The following is a 25,577-nucleotide window of genomic DNA, read 5'->3' as shown; positions in this document are numbered from 1 at the left end:
CGTAATAAGCTCACTCTGGCCCAAGCGGCCTGGGATGGTGAGGAGCCCAGGGGCTCCCCTGGGATTTGGGGCAAGGCACTCTTATTTGTAGCAGGGTGGGGAAGGACCTCTACAGGACTTGCCCGAAACTCCCAAGGCTTTCCCATCCCTGCTACCTGCTGCTGTCCCTTGCTCTCCCTACCCATCACCAGTGGGAAGAGTCCTCAGGGGACCAGATCCACTGACATGCTTGGGAATGTGCCCATCCCAAGCAAAGAGCCCAAGAAACTAAAGGAGGGAACTGGGCTATGGCAACCACATAGAGAAACCCAGTGAAGTGGAGACAAACATGCTTTTAGCTTTAGTTCTTTTAATTCCAGACAGAAATCCAAATGCCCTTCAAATTTTGTGCACATTCATTCCCCCTTTTCTTTCCCTCTCTTCCTACAGTTTATTGTTGTTTTTAATTTCTTGATTTTTAGAGTTTTCAGACCACCTGAGTCCCTGAAAAAAGAGGACATGTCACTCCCAAGTCGCCACCATCCTGGCCAGAGTAAGACCAGGTACAATTCAAATTGGTAACCTAATCCCATTGCCATGGCCTCCTGGGTTTCTCTAGGCAGCCTCTTCCACTTGGTGATGCCACCAGCCATAGTAGCAGCAAACAAACAAGCATGACAGCACAGCATGACAGAGGAGAAATACAGGAATAAAATGCTGATTTTGTAACTTGGTTCCTATTTGTCTGTCAGCATTGTCACTACTGAGTGAGATAATAAATAACTAAAACAATATTTTTGTGGACTTACTAGTTGGCTTTTAAGAAATCGCCAGAGCCCCTTCCTCTTTCACTACAATGACTGTAAAATGAATTACTATACCCTGGTAAGGTTAAAAATCTTATTAAATGACTCATTTAGCTACCTCCAGGTTTGGAATAGTGCTCCGGGGGCAATTAAGGTCCAGAGGACTTCAATTACTCCGAACTTCAGGAAATGCACCTGATACCCCCTCACCCCCAGAAACCCCCTCCATGACCAAAGGGAACGAGAGTGCTCAACAGGGATGACTGTGGCTTCAGGGACTCTTTTAAATATATTTTTATTAATTTCAGAGAGGAAAGAAGAGGGAGAGAGAGATAGAACCATCACTGATGAGAGAGAATCACTGATTGGCTGCTTCCTGAACGCTCCCCACTGGGGATTGAGCCTGCAACCTGGGCATGTGCCCTTGACTGGAATTGAACCTGGGACTCTTTAGTTCGTAGGTCGATGCTCTATCTACTGAGTAAAACTGGCTAGGGCATTAACACAATTTGCCCTTAATGCCACCTGGAGTGGGTGCCCTGGGCAGCTGACGGGCTCCCAAAGAGAAAGCTGTGGGGTTCCTCTCCCTAATTCTTCTTCTTGCTTAGAGCAGGCTCAGCATCAGAAGGAAGAAGAAGGGGAAGGGGAGAGTAGATAGACAGTAGATGGGCTCCGGCTGGGAGGGTGCTTTTATAGGAGAGGAAATAGAAGAAAAACAAAAGGTTCCCCAAGGAACTCCACCTCCCAAACCACAATGGTCTCCCCCTTCAGGCTGCACACTCTCCTTACTTGATTTCTGGCTTTGCCTGCTCTATCTCATCTTTCTTAACTTCTGCAAATGCCTCAAATTCCAAATCTAAAGCATTTTCTCGAGCATGTAAGCAAGCAGCCACCACACAGCCTCTCTGTAGATAGAAGGAAAGCCCATGACACCAAGAAGCAGGGAGGTGGATGTGAACGTGAAAATGTTTGGGAGGTGGAGTTCCAGGGGTTTCATTCCAAGAGTGGACACAGGGATTTCCAGAGCCCCAAGTACATCCTCCCCACTTTGGCCCTTTTGTTCATGGGACAAACTCTGGCCTGACAAGGAGAGAAATGGCTGAGGTGGCTCTTGGAAATCAGGAACCAAGTTAATCCCGTTCTAGGCCTTCAGGTTTCTAAGCCCCAGGCTTAAGGGAGAAGCTTTGGGCTCAGTTTATATGTTAGTGGTATGAACAGAAATTCAAGTCCATTGAATCTGAGTGTAAGTCTTCTCAACCCTGCTGTGGCTGGGGCAAGAAAAGTGACACGGAGGGACACATGTGTGGTATACTCTGAGCTCCTTTGGTTAAGAGAGTCCTGGTAACTTTGGCTCTCTCACGGATATTTTTGAGGAATCAGTATAAAGGTTTTACAGCTTAATATGGTACCCAGAGCTACAAATTCTTAGAATCTGAATTCCCACGCCCCAAATCACCTTCTAGGAGTATATGTTAGAGGCTCATGGAAGGCAGCTCATGTCCTTCTTCAAGTTCCCCAGGAGATCTGTCCCAGGCTGAAGGACCCTTCCATGTGCCACCAACTGCCAGGATGGTTGCTAGAAGCACAGAATGGTAGGGAGGAGGTCTGGGGTTTGTACGCCCCGGCCAGGTTCCTCCTCTCTGCACCTCAGTTTCCTTGCAGCACACAGGGTTTAGAAATACCCTCTTTATAGTTTGTGAAGATTAAACAATATGCAGCCTGTAAAATGCTTGACACTTAATAGACTCTCATTAAAAGTTAGTTCCTTCCTCCATGTCCTGGAGGTAGGGGGCAGGCAGATTTTATTATTCCTCTTTTCTTGATGAAGAACTGAGGTGGGGTCCTGGGGGGGGGGGGCTGCAAAGGACCACCCCTAACTTCCCCTGACTTCTCAGATTGAAGTCTCCCAGGACGACCCGCCTCAGTCCTGCTAAGGTGGCTCAGGGCTTTCTGTGCCTGTGGTGCCCTGGAGGAGCCCGGGCACAGGCCTAGGCTAGGGCAAGGACCCTGGTATCTAGTGCACCAATCCTGGCCCAGTCCACTGTCACTAGACTCTGAGAATCCATCCTGCTTTAGGTCCTGCCTGCCACAGGTTGGGGAGCAAATGACAGCCAAAGAACAAGGGGACTCTTGGTTCAGAGTGGTGGCTTCCCTGGGCCAGCCTTAGCACTTTTTTTTCTCTGCTCTGAAGAGGTCATCATGCCTTTCCTGTTGCATGGCTCTAACTCTTCCCTGCCCCGCCCCCCCTTATCCAGGTTTTCAGAGCTGCCACCTGTGGGCTAGAGGAAGTGTGTGTGTGTGGGGGGGGGGAGGGGGGTATTGCGCTCTGCTGCCTCAGAACCCCTTAGTGCCCAAATGCTGCCTATTGGGTCTGGTGCTCCTGAAGGGAAGGCCAGAGGTGGTGCTTCTTATATAGGCCAGGCCTGACTCCTTGCTCAAGGCTTGGAGCAAGGCCTTGTTCTTTTAAAAATTGCCAATCTAGCCTCACAATTGCTAAAAGTCAGACAGTCCCCAGGTCATTTCCCCCCCACAACTGCCCCTCCACCCTCTTGAAGGGCCAGAGCTAAGACTTCCTCCACACCTGAGCACCCCCACCCCGCAGCCACGACCAGCACCACCTTACTGGGGTCTGCAGATGGGTCCCAGGAGAGAAGAGAAATAAGCTAACAACCCTGCACGAGGAGAAGCAGTCCTGGTCCCTGTCACCAGGAGAAGGCAGCCAATCTGGATCCGTGGCAAAAGGGGAGCTTGGCGCATGGAAGTATTTAGCAGGTTCAGTGCTATGACTGCCTAACAGGGTGTGAAAAGTAATATGAATGTGAAATACTGTGGGAAAATGGAGAGTTTCCAAGCGGCCTCTCCCCTGCCTAGTCTGGAAGGCCCAGAGTCCCTGCTGCCCCCCTGCGTGGGGCCAGGAGGGTGCTAGTGACCTTGAACCAGAGAACTTGAGGGGGGGGGGCTTTAGTGACTAGAGCAGGGGTCCTCAAACTTTTTAAAGAGGCGCCCATTCACTGTCCCTCAGACCATTGGAGGGCTGGACTATAGTTTAAAAAAAACTATGAACAAATTCCTATGCACACTGCACATATCTTATTTTGAAGTAAAAAAAAACAAAACGGGAACAAATACAATATTTGTATTTGCATGTGGCCCGCGGGGGCCGTAGTTTGAGGACCCCTGGACTAGAGGGTGAGGGGGGATGCGCACATAGATGACAGGAGGAGGAGGGGGAGTCAAACTGGCAGCACAGGACCTCAGTAAGGTCCCGCTGGGTTTCCCCTCCTGGGTGCCCAGGTTGACACCAGGTGGCTTCGTAGAATCTCATTCCTCACCTCCCCAACCCCAAATGTACAGAGAGACTTAGCGTTCAAAAATAGATACCGAGCATATTACAGTTTAGATTGAAAACAAGATTTCACTGATTTTATGAAACAATCTATCAACCCACTGGGCTTTCTGCAGGAGATGGAAGTGGGGGTGAGGTGACAAGGTCCCAGTTGATGAAAATATCTGCAATCAATGCTAGATCGAGAGCACACAGACCCGACAAGCATTTCCACATTGAGCTGTGAGGCAAGGACACCCACCTCCTCTTGGTCTAACAATAATCCCCCCCCCCCCCCCCACACACACACATAGGGATTCAGCCTTTTCCACCTCCAGGTTCTCAGCAATCCCTAATTGCCAAACCACAGGCCAGCAACAGGGGGAGCCAGACCACAGGCAGCGCCCCCGCGCTAGGTTGGCCCAGGGGCAGGGCCCCATAGAAAGACATTAGAAAAGGCCTGGGGCCCGGGAAGGTCCCCCCCCCCCCCCCGTAAGTAAGTCGTAGAACTACCCTTTAACCCCCACCCCACTCAGCCCGGAGCCCAGTTCTGGCTGGTCTCCAGCTCTTCCAGATGCGAATGAGCTTTGTGGCCGCCAAGTGCTGACTTCGCACGCAGGGCCGGTCTGGCTGGAATAGCACTCGCGACCCAGGAGGCCGAGGTGCGAATGCCTGGCTTTGGGATAGGTGCCACTGCATCTGAGCGGCGCGTAGTCAGTTTCGAGAGGCTGGCGCCCACGCTCTCACATTCCAGGGCCTGTGCGAAGCAGGAGAGCGGCCTCCCTCTTCAGGACATTCCCCTACATCTACATCGGGCTTCGGTGGAGCAGCCGGGCGATGGGTCTTGGTTGCAGAGAGTGGTTTGGAGACAGACCGCGCAGCATATTACGTGTTCGAATCCACAGGTGCTAAGGAGTATGCAAGAATGGGTGGCCGCAGTCACCCTGGTTTTCTCAGGCAAATAACTCAATCTTCTAGCCATAAATCAAAGCTCCTGGACCCGCTTTTGCGGTGGGTGCAGACGAAGGAGAAAGGGGTGGGGAGTGGGGGAGGTGTGCCTGTGTGTGTGTGTGTGTGTGTGTGTGTGAGCGCGCGCGGGGGGGGGGCGTGTGTGTGTGTGTGGGGGGGAGATTGCACGCACGACCGCAGAAGCAAAGGCCGCCAGAGCGGAAGGGTGGGAGAGGACAGGGATCTGGGGGCCGCGTTCGCCTGAATAAAGCCCTCGCGAGTCTCCATCTTCTGGCCTCGAGGCCAGAGCCTGGAGAATCCTGCCCCGCGCTCCTCCGCCCTGGAAGCGCGAAGGACCGGAGCGCGGCTGGAGCTGCGGTGCGCGCAGGCAGCCCCGCACTGCGCCAGCTTCCCGGGGCCCCGGCTCACTCTGGGGGCGCAGGCCGCCCTCCCCGGGCTCTGCGCGCGGCCGGGCCTCACCGCCTTCCCCAATGAGCTCACTTCCTCCCCGCGCCCGCCCGCGGGGCCACCGGATCCCCCGCCTCGCCCCGAGGGACGCGGAGCGCGCGGGGCTCAGGGCCTTTCCGCGCCCACGGACGCTTCTGAGGGCGACGTCCGGGAGCTGAGATTCCGCTGGGAGGAAAGGGGAAGTCGAAACCCATGAAAAGAGAGCAAGTGGCTTCTTTATCCGAGGCCCAACTCGGCGCGCGGGGCCCGAGTGGATGGAGCCCGAGGCCCAGCCCGGAGGTTCATCCCGACCTCCTTGGAGTTGGGCCCAGCAGCCCCACGTCTCTCTCCTTCCTTCCTTCTCTCTTCTCCGCCCCCTGGCTCCCTTGTTTCTCCTTTAGTTTTCACATGTGTTTTAAAAATTCATATGTGGGCACGTTTAAAAAGCAATTTCGCATTTTAAAGTCGGCAGCAGCAGAGGGAGAATTACAAATAGGATTGGATTTAATTAGCTGGTAATGCTCCTCTCCTGCCCCCATAATTAAACAGAGATTCGAGTGGCGCTTCAGGGCCCGCAAGTGATTATTACAAGCATATTTTACATTTACATTAAAATGCTGTCCCGGGGGTGTAATCCAAGGTCTGGCTCCGTTTATTCGCATTTCGAACCTGAGCGCTGAGGCCAGAGCACTGCTCCCCAGCCATGGAAGGATGGCTTGTGGGGGCTGTTGTTTAGTTTCCGCGGCTGATTTGTAATTTTGTCCGGTTCAGTTTCTGAGGAGCAAGGAAAGGCAGCTGATGGCTCCTGAGTCCCCTTTGTATTGGCCAAGGTGCCTTTGGCCTCAGACCCCACTGAGACCTACGTGAAAAAAATAAAAAATATTTAAGCTTGCACTTATGCAAAAATCTAGAGCCACTTTGGGGGTTCCCCATCAAACTCCGAGAGGCACACTCAGCTCCCACAGTGGACCCACTGGCTGCCTGCGGGTGGACTCCGTTTACCTATAGGAATCCAGAAGCCGGGTTGGTGACCTCTCAATCTCTCTCCTGTCCAGTTCTTTTCTCCCCCATTTTCTCTATCCCTGATCTACCAATCTCCCTCCCTCTGCCATTCCCTGGGAATCCTAGCTAGTCCCCTAGCAGGGCCAGAACCTCTCTGGCCCAGGGACGTTTCCCGCTGGATGCCATCACCCTGGGAACCCAGAGTTCTAGTTGCCCCCCCCCCCCCATTCCAACTCCACCGCCTGACAGTTTCCAGGCTCTCCCCAAAGCGTGTGTCCCTGTTGTCACCAGATTCACTAGTGCTTTTGATGAGAGCTGCTTCCCTTTTGGAAACACATTTCCTCTCCCCAGGAGAGGAGAATCTATTCTCCTGGACTGGCTTAAACACATGCGGCCAAGTTGCTGTGAAAACATTAGCCTCTAATAGCAGTTTTGGAGTCCAGTAAAGACTTTCGGGAAATGGAGATAGGACTCCCAGATGGTCATTTCTGGGGCTACCTCTCCTCCCCTTGTCCCCCTTCATCATTTTTTCCTTCAAAGCCTTTCTACCACAACCTCCTTTTTATTTATGCCCGTATCTTTCTTAAACAAAGGATCCCTGGGAATAACTACCTGAGGAGAGTACCTTTCCACACACACCCCCACCCCCCAACCAGTTTCATTAATTAGTGGCACATGCTGGCCAGGTACCAGGAGCATCTTTGACTCTTAATATTTTCACTCGGTGAAGGCATGGCTAGAACAGATGAACTCTAAAGACCAATTTCCACTCTTTAATACTTTTTAAGACAAAACTTCTCTTCTGAATGATTGAATATATGTTTAAGTAATGTTCTGTGCCAAGATGCAGAGGAGGAGGACATTTTAAACGTCTGATAGTGCCATCTCCCAGCTGGCTCCTCCCACAGCAGCCTTCCTTCCTGGGCACAGAAAGAGCCACTCTGTGTGGAGAGCACCGGGGGTAGGTCTCCTGAACACAGCCACCAACAAAGTCCACTTATGGTCACATGATTCATTAGGACCCTTGATCCTCATCTGACCCGGCTGATTCAAGCACCACCAGTGAAACCCCATAAAACCAGCTAAGAGGCTGGCCAACATATGCTTGAATTAATTAGAGTTGTGTGGGCCTTCGGCTTCCAGTCTGATGAACAGCTCCAGGGCTGCAGAGGGCAGAGGGTTTGGGGTCCTTTTCACCTACCAAAGCTCTTTGGTCCTACCAGGGCATCAGTGGAACACCGTGGGTGACCTGAAAACTAACCCCAACTCCCTTGGGGAGTGGATTAATCACAGTAACTAAGGCTAAAGCCTGGCAGCAGGTCTCTAAATGAACAGGCAAGAATCTGTTCAAAGGAGGAAAAGAAAAGGGAATGAGCAGTGAGCTTTTGTTGTTATTGTTGCACCCAGTATTGTTATGAGAGAGAGCGGAGAGAAGCGCAAAGAGAAAGAAGAAAGATGTCTGTTTTTTTTAATGTCTTTTAAAATTTTATTATTTTTAAATCTTTATTGTTGAAGGTATATGTATATGTCTGGTATTAATAGAAGGCATAAATACTTAGCAACCCTCTCCATGAGCGCACGCGCGCGCACACACACATACACACACACACACACACTGTCACGGCTATAGTTTATCGAGAAGATGAAAATTCTTCCAAGCCATTTACAAGGATAAGGGAAGGCATGCTGGGAGGAGTGTGGGCTTGAGCTAATTTGGCAATGGCAATTCTGGCCAGGTACCAGAAAGTCACAGAACACCCCAGGCAACAGGACTGGCCCCATCACTGGCAGGGGGCCCTGTGGATAGTATTTTTCCTACAAGGCTTGTTCTCCATCCACGTATAACCCGTAGGTAGAGAATGGTCATAGTCAGTCACTGTCAGGGGGCAAGACCCCTTAGCCTCTGGGAGGGAGGGGCTGCACTGATGTAACTGAAGGTGCCACCTGCTCTGTAGAGGGAGCAATCAACTCTGGCTTTATCTCATCTCTTGTTGAATTATACAGGACAAAATGCCTGGGGTCTGTCAAGTCTATATACACTTACTTAATACACTGCAGAATTTATCTCAGTTGGTATATAATATGTGTGCATTTCCCAATCTCTCCCCCCTTCTTTTATAACCCATACAAAATATCTACAGGCTAGAACAGCCGTGGGCAAACTACGGCCCGTTTGAAATGAATAAAACTAAAAAAAAAAAAGACCGTACCCTGTTATGTAATGATGTTTACTTTGAATTTATATTAGTTCACACAAACACTCCATCCATGCTTTTGTTCCGGTCCTCCGGTCCAGTTTAAGAACCTATTGTGGCCCTCGAGTCAAAAAGTTTGCCCACCCCTGGGCTAGAACATGGTAACACCTCTCTTACAATAGGCAGACATGTATTTGTTACTTATCTGGTGCATAATAATTTAGTCCTTTTAAATTTGAGTGTGTGTGTGTGGGAGGGGGGGGGGGACACCAAAAATGAGGAATCTAGAATTTTATGACCTCCCTCTTTCTGCTTGCTTTTCTTCCTGCCCTTCTTCCCTTGTTCCGTATCCTTAAACTCAGCCACAGAGAAAAGACATTCAGTTTGGAATTTTAGGGATCCTTTGTTCTGCATGTGCCTTATCATCTTCTTTCTGGATATTTTTAATTATAATCAGAAGGCATCTCACACCCTGACCAGATTGTATTTGGTGTGAGCCTCTTGAAGTTCTTCAAAGCTTCCAGCACCCGCCCCCCCCAATCCCTCCAGATCAGCAGAACAGATGCAAGGAGAGTAATTTGCATCCTTCTAGATCCATAGGAATTCTATTCTTATTTGCTTTTCCATGCACCAGGAAGCTCTGGAAGGATGTGCAAGAAATAAACGACAACAGGAGAAGCCAATGGACAGAAATCGAAAGACAAACTATTCACATGTACATTTCATATATTTTTGAACCTTGAGAATGTACTGCCTATTGATTAGAAATTAATATAATCAAGATCTATATGAGAGCTGCTAGATGCTAACGAGTTTAGGCATCGCATATGGAGGAGGAGGAACTAGAGGACATCTACTGAGAATATGGGATTGGAAATAGGTAATAAACCTCCTGTGTTGCTCAATGGGTCATAAATTGGTAATCTTACTAGAGAATAATATTTTTATGCAGAAGTATAAGGCCATAGGTAAGGCAAAATGCATGCTACTCAGATGCTCTTCTCCTACTCCCAGATGGGGGTATTTGTCAGTTTAAAGCCATTTGCTCCTCCAGTTCAGTCAAGTCAGTGGGAAGAGACTTCCAAGAGTGGCCGAGTCCTCAGTCCTAAGGGGAAAGTCTAAGTGGAACACAACTGAAAAAGACGGATTGATGTTTCCTAATGGGTGTTTGAAAATGAACAATTTCTTGTACAAGGAAGACAAGGCCCTTCCCTAGAAATGGCCGTCTCTCAGCCCACTCCACCTCCCTGCTATCTTACCCTTCTCAGGGTGGGCTGAACACTCTGCCCTAGGGTGTCTGCCTCTTTCCTTAGGCTTTAGCCAGGTGCAAAAGTTCTTGTTGGGCAACTGTTACTCAGGAAACTTAATGTTTTAAGGCTAAATCAGAGAGAGAGAGAGAGAGATTGAGATTTAAAATTCCCTTAGTGATGTTAACTCGGAAGCAAAGGAGATGGGAGATCAACTAAGCAAAGAGTTGAACAATAGACTCATGCTGCCCCAGGTTATTAAATGGCCCCTGGATGGAAAAAAAAAAAGGCTTTAAGTTAGAACTGCTGAGTTCTTTTAAAAATATGCAAACAAACAACTCCACCCCACCAGGGGACGCAGCTCTTCAGCGCACACTAGTGTTTACGTCTCCTGCAGCTTTTCCTGTTGCATAGTCCCTGCTAGTAAACAACTGAAACCACTCTCATGGCAAAGGTCAAATTGCAAAATGAAAGAGACCGTTAAAACCCTGGTTTAAAAGTATGGTGCATAGAAAACCACACGGAGAATAACCTACGCTCTTTCCACTTGTGTTAATAAACAAATCCTCCCCAGAACAAAAAATGGGATCGCCTCCCCCCCCCGCCCCCCCCAGGAAAGCAGGTGGTTACCTATGAGACTTCCAAGGAGGTACTCGGTTCGATTGCAAACTGGGAGAGATGTCAGAAGAGGGAACAGGAGAAAGAATAGGCCAATGGTTGCGAGACTCAAAAAGGTAGATCAGGAAGAAACGGTGGGGCAGGAGGAAAGGGAAAAGCGAAGGGAGTTAAAAAGCCCTTGGCTTCCCCAGCTGTTTGCTGAAGCTGGAACATATGGTGGCAGGGTTTTCAAAACATGACGAGGGATAGACAGTAAATTATTTCCCCCCCAAGCAATGCCTTCCCCCAAATAAAGAGATATCTTCCGGCTGAAGACCTTCTCTCCTTTCACAGGGAATGAGCGGAGCTCACTGAGAACCAATTCTCATCTTTTAGTAAAAATAACTAGAGTGGTTGTGGAAGCAGCAGAAGGGGTCAAGGTGTTTGTGCTAAAAAGAACTCCAAGATCGGGCCTGGCCTGGAGTGGGAATATCCAAACGGGTTCTTCATATTTCACGTTTTATAGAGAGTCTTTTCCCTAAAGGATATACTTTCATTAGGTCATAAATGCACCAACAGATGAGAGGGAAAGAGAAGTGAGTGGTGTGTGTGTGTGTGTGTGTTAAACACACACACACACACACACACACACACACACACACGCTGGAACCGAAAAGCCAGTAGGTGGGTTTGGCTGTGGTGGTGGGGGTGGAGCAGGCGGCGGGGTTGGAGGGGGGCAGTGGGTGTGCCTAGTTAGTGTTACCCGGGCAGAGGGCAGAGGTCAGGGACAGGCGAGATGAGGCGGCCCTGGGCGCGGGCGAGGCTTCCTAGGGCTTCTGCTTTGCTTTCTTAGGTTCTATGTCTCCCATGGGTTCCACCGAAGTTCCTAACTGCCCAAAGGCAAAGCATTTACTTGCCCAAAGGCCACCAGGAGAAGTCGAGTGGGGTGGGAGAAACGTGTTTTTCCAAGAGAGTTTGTTAAAAATATGACTCAGGAAGTTTATTAGTTGGGGCCTCAGCGCCTCAGCCTAGGCAGCAGTTGGAAAAGGGTTGTCTGTGTCCTTTCATTTCCCGTGGGACCTGGATTCCTGAACCGGAGCGGCTGACCTCCCCCAACTCCCAAGAAGCGCGACTTGGTGCCCTCGGAGGTGCCCGGCTCGGGGCAGGAGAAGTCTTTGCAGACAGAGAATCGCCCTGTCACCGCGAGCCACGTCGGTTTCTCTGAGCGCATTTTTCAAAGCGAGTCGGGAGTTACGCAAGCGGCATCAATTAGCCTCCTGAATCGAGTCCCGGAGATTGTTTAAATCCGCGGCACTGATTTCACACTTAGGAGCCGGTAGCAGTTTTGAAAATACTGTAAAAACACCACCCGGATGATATATCGTCTGTCTAGGCCAGATTAGCAGGACACGCGCGCACACTCTCTGTTTAAATCACACCCCGAAACGCGGAGAAAATATTTCAATAGGGATCTACACGCGACAGAGCAAAACTGGAGCCGTAATTATTTCCCTCTTTGGATTTCTTGTTTCTACAGCGGGCATTGGTATCAAGGACGAGCCAGGTAACGCGAGCTACAAGGCGAGCGGGACGCTGTCGTTTAAACCCAATCGCAGTTCGTAGTTCAAGGAGAAGGGCCTTTCATTGACACCGCGCATGATTCCTCTGCTCCTCTCGCGCTGCCCCGGCAGGGACGCCCCCAGGAGTATTTATTTCCAGGGCTTTTGGAAACAAAACAACCAACCCGGTCGGCTTGTGAGAGAGCGCTCCAAGATGGACTGCCGGAGAAGGGCTTTTTGACCCCGGTGCAAATTAGTCATATTGACAGACGCCGGGGGAAGGTAAATTACCCCGCGCGCTGACGTTACGCAGAAGCGCGCCCGATGGCGACTCCGCCGCGGCGCCGAGGGGGCCCGCAGGCTCTCAGTTCTTTCCCCTGATTCCTCCAAAGCCCCACTTTGCTTCTCTGGGGCCTGAAATTTAAACGTGAAGGCGACGGAGAGAACTTGTTTGTTTTTAAGTGCTAGAGAGAAAAAGGGCAAGAGAAAACAAACAAACATACAAAAAGTGGAAGGAAAGAGAAATGTTGTGCGCCCTGGCGCGGGCGATCTGGAGGACCAGGGAGAAAACGCGCAAAGTCCGAAGGGGAGGGAGGGAGGGAGGGAGGAGGAAGGGCGGGAGAGGACCGCGCGGCTCCCGGCTCCCAGGTCCACTACTTGGGAGGTCCCGGCCCCAACCCAGGCCCGGCCAAACGTCCCCCGGGGAGGCTCGCGCTCGGGCGGGGTCACAATTACAACCTGGGCTCCAGGCAAGGACTTAAAAACCAAGTGGCGGGGACTGCAGTCTGGAAGCAAGGCCCTGCGGTCATCAGAGGGGGTCGGGCCCGTGCACAGGAACCTTTTACAAGGCATGTGGGTACAAGGAAAAAAAAAAAAAATCAAAATAAGCCACTTTCATCCAGCGTGGGCCGTGAAAATAAAAGCTGCCTTTTAGAGGGGGTGAGCGGGAGTTTTGAAATTCAGCGAGTGTTTTATTTTTATGTGGTTTTACCTGATAACCTAGGTAAAATTGTCAGGAAATTGTCAGGAAAATAACATTTTTGGGGGGCGAGGGCTGCCATAAGGGGTACACAGGTTTGTCCCAAATCGGCTTGTGTCCCAGGCCTGCAAGCAACTACGCATATCCGTATAGATCATTATACATCCGGGGGAGAACACTGGCCCGACCTGATTATATTGACATAAATTAAGATCTAGTGGTCCCACCTCTTTTCTGTATAAAACGGAGTCTTTAAAAACTGAGTCTGCGGAGAGGGCAGAAGGGAAAGCGTTGAAAGTGTGGCATCTGATTTTGCCAGCGGATGGGCCCGAAGACTTCTCTAAGAGTAACGGCATGGGTGCAAAAAACCCGGGTCAGGGCGCAAAGACAGGCGGAGGGAAGGGTCCGAGAGCCGACCGGGCCCACCAGCTGGAGCAGGCGGCGCTCCCTTCGCTCAGTGCCGCGGCTGGGGAGGCGCCACGTCTTCCGGGACCTCGGGTCTGCGGTATGTGTAGCTCCCCTTTGGGTTCCTTACAGGCTCTTTTGTAAGCCCAAAGGAGGCTCTCTAAGCTGCCCTCCCTCGCAGGGTGGGTGTGGGAGTAGGTAGAGGCGGCTGCAAGGATATTTTGATGGCAAAATGGCTTATCTTTACGTGAAAGCAAAACTCAATCCCCCTCCCCCCCCCCCCCAGGCCAGTGGGAACAGGCCAAGTACCACAGTTAAGAGGACCGAGGGGGTAGGGATGGGTGGGGTCTAGAAATCGGAACAGAATCTGGGTGCCCTGCACCTTCCTTTCAGCCCTTCTCTCCAGGCCACGCTGCTTCCTGGGAGCGGACTTGGGCACCCTTGGGAGTTGAGGGAAGGAGGGAGAAATCGCTGTAGCTTTCAAGGAGGCGGGGAAGCGAGACATTTGTTTATTTTTTAAAAAATAAAGGTTTAAAATAAGTCCAAGAGTTTCTGCAAAGGAGTTTCCAACCTGATGTGTGTCCAGGAATGCGAAACTTGGGACCCAAACTGGCAAATGTGTATTCTGTGGAAAGCTGGATGTCGCTGCGCCCCCGCTCACCTTGGATCTGCCCGAGTCCAGCTTCCTGGCTTGGGCCGCAGCAGGGACCTCCTCCGCTGCCCGCCCCCTACGCCCCAGTCGCCTACCCTGACCAAGCTGGGCCGCTTCGGACAAAGCGATCTCAGCAAACAGCCCCTACCCCCCTCTTGGGTTCGGTGCAGCCCCTCGAAGTTGCCCGGGCAGGCGGGACGGCGCTCCGCTGGGGAAAACAAGGAAGGTAAGCGGGGAGCCAGGCCGGGATAGTTTGCTTCCGCACCCTGCACCCCATCACCACCACCACCACCACCAGCTCTCCCTACAGGAGTGTTTGGCTGGCCCTAAGGTCCACCCCAACGGCCTGGGGAGCTCCAAGTTGTCCCCAAGTCCCGGACGCCGCGCCCCTACCCACCGGATTGCCTTCGGGGGGGGACCCCTCGGTGCTGTGTCCACGGCGAGGCATTGTGGCCCGGCGAACAGGAACCGCCAGGCCCGCCAGGTCTGCGCTCTTAGCAGCCGGGTAGCCCTGCGGGTCGAAGATGCTCAGAGGAGGAGGAAGTGCAGAGAAAAAAAAAGAAGAGGAAGGGGAAAAAAACCCTAACGTAGCGCACGAAAAACCAACTTTGGGGTTGGACCTTTTCAATTTCACACGAAGCGACCTGGAGTATCTGGAGAAGGTTTTTGAAGACGTTTAGGAGGGAGGGTGAGTTTTCTGCTGAGAAACTCAATCTGCCATACAGTAGCGGCCCCATCTGGGATCTGTCACTGCTGACAGCAGCACAGGGCACAGCAGTGATCTTCTGCACAGCCTGCACTCCCCGAAATACCCTCCTTAATCAAAGGATGTCTGCGCGCCCGATCTCAGCGGAACGCGCCGGCGAATTCCAGCCCCGGCCCGCCCCCTCCCCACGGACACAGCCTCGGCCCCTCTCGATTTCCCAGCACATTAATTAAAAGCGGAAAAGGGACGGAGGCTGATGTCATTGCTCTCAGAAGATCATAAACGTAAGAGTCATCCTGTGAGGATCCCTGAAAATGACTTTAATGAATAATTTCAGAGACAGTTATGGCTTTGGGTGATTACTGAGCGAGAATATGAAAACCAGATTTGCAAAGCAAAGATGATGGTCAGGCGGCCTGGAGGCCACTTTTCCATTAAAACCACACCAGCTTTCCCTCAGGGCCAAGTTCTAGTTGCAGACTTAGGTTGCATTTTCTTCTTTAAAAATAAAAGCAACCAACACCCCCCCCCCCCATTACACACACGTTTCTGCCTGATCCTACAGACAAAACTGTCAGCTCAAGTCAACAACAACAACCCACTTTAAATAGACGGTAACCATGCCCTGGCCTCAGTGGCCATTGGCCTCCATCTTTTCACCAAGGAGGCCTTCATTTACTGCCATCTTGATTTAGAATGATGTCTCTCTCTCTCTCTCTCTCTCTCTCTCTTTTTTGGCATCTTCTCAGCACTGTACGTGATGAAGGTTGAAAATTTTCTCTGCTGCTAAGTCCACTGTTTGTTCTAAATCCTTTCAGCTGGTGGAGCAGCAAACAAGCAGCAGCAAATGACTCCCCCTCACAGAAGAATCTGCAGGTCTCCCTAACTCTTTACTTCTTGTTCACCAATGGACTGAAAGGTGATCTGGTGCTACAAGACATGCTATTTGGAAACACTCCACCTGGTCACAGGGAAGCATCAGGTTGGGTCTAGTTGGCTCATGATTAGTTGTGCATTAAATATACTATTTGCAAACACTGGATTGTTAACGGGGGGAGGGCTGGTGAGTACCCTGTTGTTTATAGTAATGATCTAGCTGCCTGCAAGCCTGATACCTTTGCTTGGATTCTCTGAGCCCATGGTCCATGTTGATTTATTCCAGCTAATTCAGGTAAAAGTGGATGTATGCTTCACACAAGAAAGTATTAGGGGCAAGAGCAATGAGGGGGTTTTTGTTGTTGTCAGTGTTGTTTGTTTGTTTTTGAGTGGTCTGAAAACTGCCTGTTTGCCTGAGCAGATGCTGTCATTAAGGAAGACCCTAGAGAAGCCACTTGCCAGCACTATGAGAAACTTCTTTGTGAAGTTATTGTCTGCCCTTCCCCCCTCAAGAAGCACAGATAGGTTCCTCCTCCTCCAATCAGTAAGGATTCAGCTGTCCAAAAGCCTCACTCTCTACTCCTGTCCCCCAAAGACTCTCCCCCACCCCCCACCCCCCAGCTCACTATTCCCTTCACCCTCCTCTGGAGATAGGGGTCGGTGGAAGGGGGAGCCAAACTCTCTCAAATGTGGCATTTTCACTGACTTAAGAGGAAATGATCCTCTTCCGTTCCAGATTACATGAAGACACTTTGGAGTTTGGTGTATTGAGTGCCTTGAAGAATGGAGGAGGGTGACCATTTGGGAACTTTTCTCAACTGGATTTCCTGTTTATGTTTGATAACCTTGCCTCCCCCCCCCCCCAAATAGATCTTCCTGTTACTAGGCTCAAATCATGGGCTAGGACTTCTTTTCACTCTAGCTAAATTCACTGTAGCCTCTGACTAAACACTCAGCTTAGACTTCGCAGCCTGTGTGCAAATGAATAGCATCTTCTGGATTTGCTTTGAGTCCCTGCATTGCCCAATTAAATCAAGTATAGGACTGAGCCTTGTAGACTTTAAATAATACAGGCCTTGCCCCCCCCCACCCCATCCTTGATAAAGCCACCCCAAGTCGTTCAGTGTTTCACAATTGGGGTGTAGAAAGCACCCAAGGTGAGAAACGGGCTGCAGTGTGTAGCCTCAGGCTGTGGTTCCCAAATACCCTGGGGGAATTTTTCAAAATTGCAGACTTTGGGTCTCCTCCCTGATGTGCTGAATCAGAACTTCTGGTGAAGCCCTCACCGGTTTGGCTCAGTGGATAGAGCATCCACCTGCGGACTGAAGGGTCCCAGGTTCCATTCCTACCAAGGGCATGTACCTTGGTTGCGGGCACATCCCCAGTAGGGGGTGTGCAGGAGGCAGCTGATCGATGTTTCTAACTCTCTATCCCTCTCCCTTCCTCTCTGTAAAAAAATCAAATATATATATATATGTATATATATATATATATATATATATTTAAAAAAGAACTTCTGGTGAATGTGGAGTGAAATGAGGGCCGGATTTATAATGCTTTCAAGGTCTTTGGGGATTTGGGATAACGAGATAGGTGTGGGAAGCTCCAATGTAAAGGGTTCTGGAGTTGGATTCGTCCCAGCGATGAGGGCTGTGCCCCAAGGTGCCAGCGTTGGAGATCTGGGGGTCATCCTCCCGTCCAGGAATTAGATAAACATACCTAGTCGCTGCGCTGGGCTTTGAGATATAGTCAGGGACAAAGCTGCCACCACGCGACCTTTCCCTTCCAGGTGTCAGTGTTTGCGTCAAGGACAACCCTGGAGGGGGCAGGGGCAGGAGGCAGGAGAGGGCAGAGCGGCTCTGCTCCTTAGATCCATCAGGTGTTCATAGCAGGTGCACAGACTGGGGCTTGGAGAGAAGTCCCGTTGGGTAATTAGCCCTCCAGCCCACTAGGCAGAAACTCTCATTATGTTGGCCTCAAGGGCTGTCGGGACCAAGCGGGCCCCAGTGCGCGGATGGGGTGGACCCTTAAAAGCAGCCTGGACCCCTAAGAGCCGCCTCCTTCCCCGCCCCCGGTGGCTTGGGCACCTCAGCAATGGCCGCAGCCCTGTAGGAGGGCAGCACCCTGGCACCCAGAGAGCCGAAGCCCGCCCGCAGGTCAGGGCCGGATGTGGGAGGCTTTTCCAGGAGGAATGCAGCAGACCAGCGAGTGGGAACATCCAAAGCGGGGAGGAGGACAGTAGAAAAGCTGACCGGCCCTGCCTCACCTTAAACAAAGACAACAAAAACCGCTTCTGGGCTAAAAAGACAAACGTCGAAAGTCCCTGTGCGCAGGCGAGCGGCGAGTTCCAGCTGCCGGCCTGGCCCGGGGAAGACTTGGCGGCGCGGCCGCCGCTTACACCCAGCTCGGCCGGCCGGGATGGCTCCGAGCCGTCTGCCCTGACGTCAGCGAGGCGCGGGCCCCGCCGCGGCCAGATCGGCTGCGCGGGGGCGCGGCGCTAATCACTCCCAGATGTCCCTAACGGCGGAGATAAAGACGGACGGAGCGGCCGGGAATAAATTTGTAATCAGGGTTCTACCATCTGATCATCAAAGCGGCCCAAATGCCGGGAGAATTTGAAGAGAATGTGTGTGTAGTGGGGAGGGGGGGGGGTCGTGTGTAGGGGAGAGGAGGGGGCGTGCCCCTCGGAGGGAACGGACTTGGCCGGGGTGGAGCGAGAGGCCCGGGAGAGCAGTCCAACTTCTGTGCGCGCGTCAGGCAGACACGCAGCGCACTTCAACTCCGAGAGCCCGTGGCCATGGCCACCGGGCGGTTACAGGCCAACGAGGCCGTGGCAGGCAGTTGCTGTGAGCGAAGCGCGCCTTGCGCAGCGGCTGGATGGTCAAGTGGCGAGTTCAGAGCTGTCCGGACCCCGGAAACATGGGATTCTTTTCCTCTCCTGGAGTTGTGCCCCCCCCCTTCTCCTCCTCCCCTTTATACAGAGTTAAAAAAATAATTTGTCCCCCTGTCCCTTTGAGGGTGGCTCCAGGGTCCTTCTCTCTTGGGGATCCGTGGGCCCCGACAGGCCAGGAGTCCTGTGCGTCCCGAGGACTCTGCAGCGCCCCCTCCTCGCACTGCGATTGATCGGGACGTCAGGAGTTGGGTCTCATGGAGGGAATGGGTTCCCAGGCCAAAAGATCCAGAAAAGACAAGCAGTGCCCAGGTTCATTCTTCTACGAGCGTAGTCACAGGCCTCCCTTCTAGATCATCGCAGTTAATCCATCACCAGTCCCTTTTCCAAATCCAGGCAGGTGGGTGGAACAGGCGGGCAGGGAGGACGCCTGGCAACTGGGGGAGAGAGAATCGCTGGCCGCACGTGCAGCAGATACAGCGTTTCCTTAAAGCAGCAAGAATAACTGAGAAGTTTCCTGCAATGTGCAGACCTGCAGTGCAAACGCAGTCCAGGCTATTGTGCTATGGTGGTATCCTTTGCCCAGTTTACTGCCCCCCCCCCCACACACACACCTCAACCCCCCACAAGGGGCTCAGTTCGCTCCACAAAGGTAATCTCAGAAGCAGCTCACTGGCCCCTCTCTGATCCCTGTGGCTTTGCTCACTCTTACCCTCAGCAGCCCTTCCTGCAGAATATGTGTGCACACAACATACTCACACTCCTGCTACTTAACATCTGGGTGAGATATCAGCTTTGCGACCCTCCCCACCACAGGGGACAGCCACAGAGGCCTAGGTGAGGGGAAGGGACTGAGCCACTCCCAGGTCTCACACATTTGCTTTCCTAGGGCCTGGGAGGCTGCCAGGGCCACGACTGTACCCACCTTATTGTAGAGTTGACCAGGCTGCCTGGTCCTGCCACACCTGAGGAGGGCAGCCTAGGCCCACCCTTCCTAGGTGCCAGACCTACTGGCTATTCCACTTGGAGGCTGGAACTTCCCATTGGTCCCCAGAGAAGCCCACCCTCATTCCCCCCCCCCCCCCATTTAGAAGGCAAGAAGAATCCCAAGTCACGCTGTCACCTTCATGACTTGACCTGAAAAAGCTCTTAAAGCTGTGTCACTGTCCTGACTGGGGGCAAAAGTCCTGGAAAACTGAGATTGGGAGCAAGGAGTGTGTTTAGGTCCCACTCTCTTATGTTTTCCAAATTACTTCTCAAGAAGTTGAGAATGGGTTTGTAAGAAGGAACACACACACACACACACACACACACACACACACACACACACACAGCAGCCAGGCCAGAGCCCTGCTGGTGCTCCAGGGTTATCAGGCGCTGGGACTGCGTGGCGGTCTGGGGCCGAACCCTGACAGCCAGATCTACCATCAATTTACCTTCCGCCGCCCCAGCTTCCCATTTAGCTTTTAACGTCAAATCCTGCATTTTTGTCGGCTCCGGCCTGTCTAGAGAGCTTGTGATTTCGCTGCAGGAGTGATTGCTTTTAACAAAATGGCAGCAACCACATTATCCGAGCAATTAAAACAGAGACCTTTTAGCCGTTTCACAAGGCAGGAGCTTGGAAACTTTTTTTTTTTTTTGAAGGAAAAAAGAAAAGGAGTTAAAAGAGATAGAAATGTGTTGAGGAGAGAAGCATGGAAGCGCTCAAGAAACGTTGGCCCGGCACACCGGTCACTTTCCTGGGATTGACAACGTGGGGCAGGGATGTTGGGAGGTTGGAGTGACGCATAATTTGAGTGTCTTGCCTGCGGGAGTGTCCGGCCAGTTAGGGTGTGCATCCGGTTAGGGGTTTTGGGTCCCCGGGATGTCGGTTCTGCTGGATGTCTGGCTTTCGGGTTCCTGGAGGGTAGGAATGTCCAGGTGGTGGAGGTGTGGGGTCTGGTGCTGCTGGGCCCGAGGAAGCAGCTCGGCAGGCAGGAGAGAGGAGGCGGGCAGCGCCTGGCCCAGGCCAGACAAAGACCGGTTTCTGGAGAGCGGGTTTACAAGCTTCTGTAGCAGGGAGCTGCCCCCGTAGCGCTGGTGCTGCCAGGGTCTTCTGGTTCTCCTCTGCTGGTGTTTAATAAACCAGGAGAAGTGTTAAACCAGCAGAAATGCGTTAAGGCCCAGGTGGCGAAGTAGACCAGCTAGCTACCCAAGCGCAGGCACGCATGCCTGGCGAAGAGAACGCCTCTCTGGCTCCTGTTTTGAAAAACCTCACCGCCTCTCCACTACATTGGTAGACGTTTCCCACTGACCCCTAGGCTCTGGTTGGTGTCTTTCTCTTGAAGGGATTAAAGTAAAGACGCGAAAGGCGGCAGGAAGCAGGAGAGGGAGGGAGGCACTCGGTCAAACGGACAGGGATCCCGAGAGTAATAGAAAATCAGGGCGCGCCTCCCTCCGCCCCCCCCCCCCCCAGTGCTATAAACAAAGGCAAGTGTCTGTAAACACAGCCCCGCGCCCACCGCGGCGGCCCAGCGCCGGCTGACCCGAGGGGAGAAAGTTCAGATCGCTTTGGCCGAGTTGTTCTAACCCCTCGCCCTCGCGTCGTCAGCTGCCCGCAGAAGAGGCCCGCAGAGGCGCTCGCCGCCGCTCCCGGCCCTTGCGAATTCGCCCGCTGCAGGCGGCGGGCTCCGCGTGGGCACCGGCCGGGCGTGGGAACCGCCGGGAGATGAGGGGAGCGTCTGTGCCCGAAGCCGAGGTGCGAACACCACCTCGAGGATGGGTTCCAAGATGGAGAGCCTCTGGCTAGCCTCCCTAACACCAGATTTATATAAGTGGTGTTTCATGAAACAAACCACTTTTTAATACGTTTCACCTTTCTTCCCTCCACCCCCCTCCCTTCCTGAATCCCTCCCCTCCTCTCCCCCTCCCAGGCCGGCCCAGTCCTTTTAGGCACACCCGTCTCTCTGGTTCCTAAAGCAGCGATTCGGGATCTAGCCAAGCCCACGGGCAAAGGAGGCCTCAGGGACTTCCTTCCGGGTCGTGCTGGGACTTGGGGAGACCAAACCTCGGACGACGTGGGGGGTGGGGGTGGGAGCTGGTAGTCCCGAGAGGGAGCCCCTTGCTGGGCCAGCTTGTGGCCGGTAGGACTGCAGACACCGCGCAGTTAATATTGAATTCCCTGTAGCTCACTGTAAATCTAGCCCTCACTACGCACCCCTTTTAAATCCATGGTCGTGCTCGAGATTTCTTCCTTGATGTTACCTAAGTTCCTGATCACGGACTTCATCCCCGCCCCCCACCAGCCCCCCCCTCTCCCCGGCCAGCTCAGATGAGAATACACTCCCCTGCCCCCTCCATACCACGCAAAACCTCCTCTTTTTCTTTCTCTTTTTTAGATGAAAGCCCTATATTTTGAATTAAAGGCTTTAACGCCTGGGATTCTCCTCAAACCCCGTCCACCGGAAATGTGCTCCCCACACCAAAACTGAAGCCCTCACCCAATGGCTTCTGGTTGAATTTAGGAAAACAAGGACCCCTTTCCACCTTCTGGGGGAACCACCAGACCTTTCTCCAGCCCAGACTCTCCTCCTACAGACCACTCGGCGTTCCCCCGGAGGTTGGGGGGAGAGAGCCCAGGCACTTTGGCAGGATTTTCATCAAGGACCCTCTCTTGAAGGAACCTCCACGCCCTGGGGAGGAGGGATGCTCACGTTAATGACTCTTTCAAATAAAGTTAGAGGCAATCATAATTTAGTTTACTTCGGAATATTTTAAATATTATGAAAACAAATATAACAGTTTTGTTTTCAAAACTCTTTTGAGGTATCAACTATTAAAAGATTGGGGGTTTTGTAAAAAAAAACACACAGTGGTTTATTGAATACTTACAACGTTTACACCTTCAATATTAATTAAATTCCACTTAGTTTTAGAGGACGGAAGTGCACATAACAAGTAGTTGTTGGAAACATCTTGGAATAGGGAACAACCACGGATGAAACGAGACAGCACTAGATACCGACCCCAACGGAAATGTTAGCGGCCCCGTTTTCTGCTTTGAAATAAAGCTTTATAATCCCCAGGAATATTTATATCCAAAGGCCACGTATTAAAGATACACTTCACATACACACCAAGGTCCGCTGTCTTTTATCTGGAAGCGGCTGGGTAGGTGGGGAGGGGGCCACGCTGGTGTCTATACAGCCAGGAGGGAACATTCAAACACAGAATCTACGAGACAACGGGATCCCTTACCACGCGGGAGTGTCCTCTTCATATTAAAATCTGGAATGCTTTTCTTCAAATATCCACTATTTTTTGGAGGGGGAGGTGGGGAGCGGACGCCTCATAGCGGGGCAAAGAGTGGGGAGGAAAATTGCACATAAATAAACCGGATGATTCCAAATGCAAGTAGTCCTCAGAGCCGAGCACGGAGAGCTTGCCCCGAGTCCTGGGTCTGCATCTGGCTCCTGGGCCCCAGCTCACTCACGCTCTCCTCCTCCTCCTCCTCCTCCTCCTCCTCCTCCTCCTCCTCCTCCTCCTCCTCCTCCATCTCCTCCTTCTCCTCTTCCTCACTGCTTGAGTTCCAGGGCCCAGACGTGCTGCGGCCAGCCTGTCCGGCCTTTGGTTTTCTTGTCGTTGCTGCTCACTGTGCTTTTCAAGATTTCATTCTGGACAGAGGGGAGGCGAGGGGGAGAAAAGTGGAAAGAGAAATTCAGAGGGGAGACCTGGTTCCACATCACCCCCGCGCTCCCTGGGCTCAGAGAGACAATGAGACCGAGGAAGAGATGGGAAGAAAAATGGTTTTAAGTCGTAGTCCCTGCACAAGAGCTACGAAGACTGGCGCTGCCCTAGCTACCGCCCTAGCTACCGCACAGGCCGCCAAGCGCCTGCAATACTCAACTACCGAATCCGCACGTTTATAAACAACAACCGGTTTGCAAGTCGCTTATGGAGGAGCTGGGGGCCCTTAGCCGGGGTTGGCTAAATATGGTTTCCCTGTCTTCAATTGCAATCCCAGATCCATGCTCTCAGGAAGATGGGGAGAAGTTCCCTCACCCTGGCTTGGGCCTGTGGGCCGGAGGTTTTCTAGCCCCCAGCTCCGCTGTGCCTCTCCTCCAGGCCTCTGAAATCCCTGGTTATTCTAGAGGTCACTCGTTTATGCAGCGACTAGAGCGCCTTGGGCCCCAAAGAAGAAACACTCAATTTTCCAGGCCCTTTTTGGCAAAAGCCCCCGCTCTGAACCCCACCACCCTCAGGGCACTCGGTAGGAACTTGAGAAAACTAATTTTCAGTTATAATTTTGTGTTACGGTTAACAACAATAACAATGATCACAGTGATATTTACTATGTGTCTTAAAATATGCAGGGCAATGAAAAGAAAACAGAAATACCCATGGAATGTATTCATCTGATAAACTACGTTTTAACCTCATGGCGGAAGAGAAACTGGAGCTGCATTTTGAAGTTAAAAGTACTCATTGTATGTTTACCTTTACATCTTCCGGAGCACAGTAAGAACGACCATAAAACTCTCTCAGAAACAGTGGCAGCCTCCTTCTCAAGAGGTGGAAATGGAATCAATAGTGAAATAATTAGAATTGAGAGTTTGGGGGCGACCTTTTTCTTTTTAATATCTGAAAGCATCGGATTGGAGGCCAAATGAAGATTCTAAAGGACACGAAATGAGGTGTCCGGGCCAGGGCATCGGAAGATCAGTCGCGACCCTGAGTCTGCGAGGTCGGTCCTAAGTGCTTGGGGGAAGCAACGATAACCTGGAGGGAAGATCACCAGCGCCAAGCACCTCTCTTAACCTCCTCCTCTGGCTGACACCCTCCCCCACCGCAGCCCTCACACAACCCCGTGCAAACAACCTGGCTCAGGACGCAGCCGAAGAAAGCGGGATGCCATTGCTCAGCCCATTTGGAAAGAGACGGGGAGCACCGGTTCCCCGCAGCCCGCACCCCCACGGCCCCCTGCCCCCTGGTACTAACCAGCTCCTTCTTCCTCTTCTCTTCTTTCACATCTGTCTTCTTGATCTCCGCCTTGAAGGCCTCCGCCTCGCCGTTCTGGTCGTCCTTGGCCAGCAGGTCCATGAGGTAGGCGATGTAGCTGGTGGCCAGGCGCAGCGTCTTGATCTTGGAGAGTTTGGTGTCCGCAGGCACGTTGGGGATGCACTCGCGCAGTTCGGCGAAGGCGCTGTTGATGCTCTGAGTCCTGCGCCGCTCCTTGCGGTTGGCGGTGCCCCGGCGCTTCACCGGGCGCGGCCCCCCCAGGCCCGGGGGCCCGGCGCCCGGCGGTACCCCCCCGTAATGGGAGTGGTCCAGGCCGGCGGCGCCGCTGGCATACTCCGGGCTGTAGGACAGGGCCATGCTGTAGTCGGGGGGCGACATCTCGGGGTGGCCGATGAGCCAGCCGTGGAAGTAGGGGTTCTCCTCGTGGCTGCAGCGGCTGGCGGCGGCGGCGGCAGCGGCGGCGGCGGCAGCGGCGAACGGATAGCCTTCATGGTGCACCACCGGGTGGTGGGGGAAGCCCCCGACCAGACTCATCTCGCCCTCCGCGCCCCTCCACGCGCCCCAGCGTGCGCGCAGCCCCGCAGCGCCCTCGACCCGGGCCCCTGCTTCGGCGCTGGGCGGCCTCCCCCACCCCCCACCCCCCAACCCCCGGGCGCCCGGGCCGGCCCGGCAGCCGCAGAGGGGGGTGCTGCAGCCCGGGCCCCGGCCCCCCGCCTGGCCGGCCGGGCCCGCCTCAGCAGCGCTGCGGCCGCCGGCTCCCCATGGGGCGCGGCGAGCTGGTCCCGGCACCGTGCGCCCTTGGCCGCCGCCGCCGCCGCCGCCGGCTCCCGCCTGGCTCCACGGCCCGCGCGCCCGCTCCTGCTTCCCGAGCTGCTGCGGAGACGCCGAATCTTCCGGTGCTCATGCAAAAGTGCCCGGGCTCCCGCGAGGCTGCTCCGCGGAGTCGCCGGGCTCGGCGCCCCGGCCG

General features: G+C 52.9%; 1 protein-coding gene across 1 annotated transcript; it reads right to left on the bottom strand.

Moving 5' to 3' along the window:
• Positions 1 to 23,166: 23,166 nt before the first annotated feature.
• HAND2 (heart and neural crest derivatives expressed 2) lies at positions 23,167 to 25,144 on the bottom strand (the record flags this gene model as incomplete). The annotated part of the gene is made up of 2 exons (XM_081090700.1): positions 23,167 to 23,265; positions 24,590 to 25,144. The coding sequence occupies 2 exons, from the start codon at positions 25,142 to 25,144 to the stop codon at positions 23,167 to 23,169; spliced, it is 654 nt and encodes a 217-aa protein (XP_080946826.1).
• Positions 25,145 to 25,577: the final 433 nt, after the last annotated feature.

The sequence above is a fragment of the Myotis nattereri genome (assembly GCF_964212035.1).
Source record: "Myotis nattereri genome assembly, chromosome: 5".
Lineage (NCBI taxonomy): Eukaryota > Metazoa > Chordata > Mammalia > Chiroptera > Vespertilionidae > Myotis > Myotis nattereri.
This window is presented reverse-complemented; position numbering and strand designations above follow the sequence as displayed.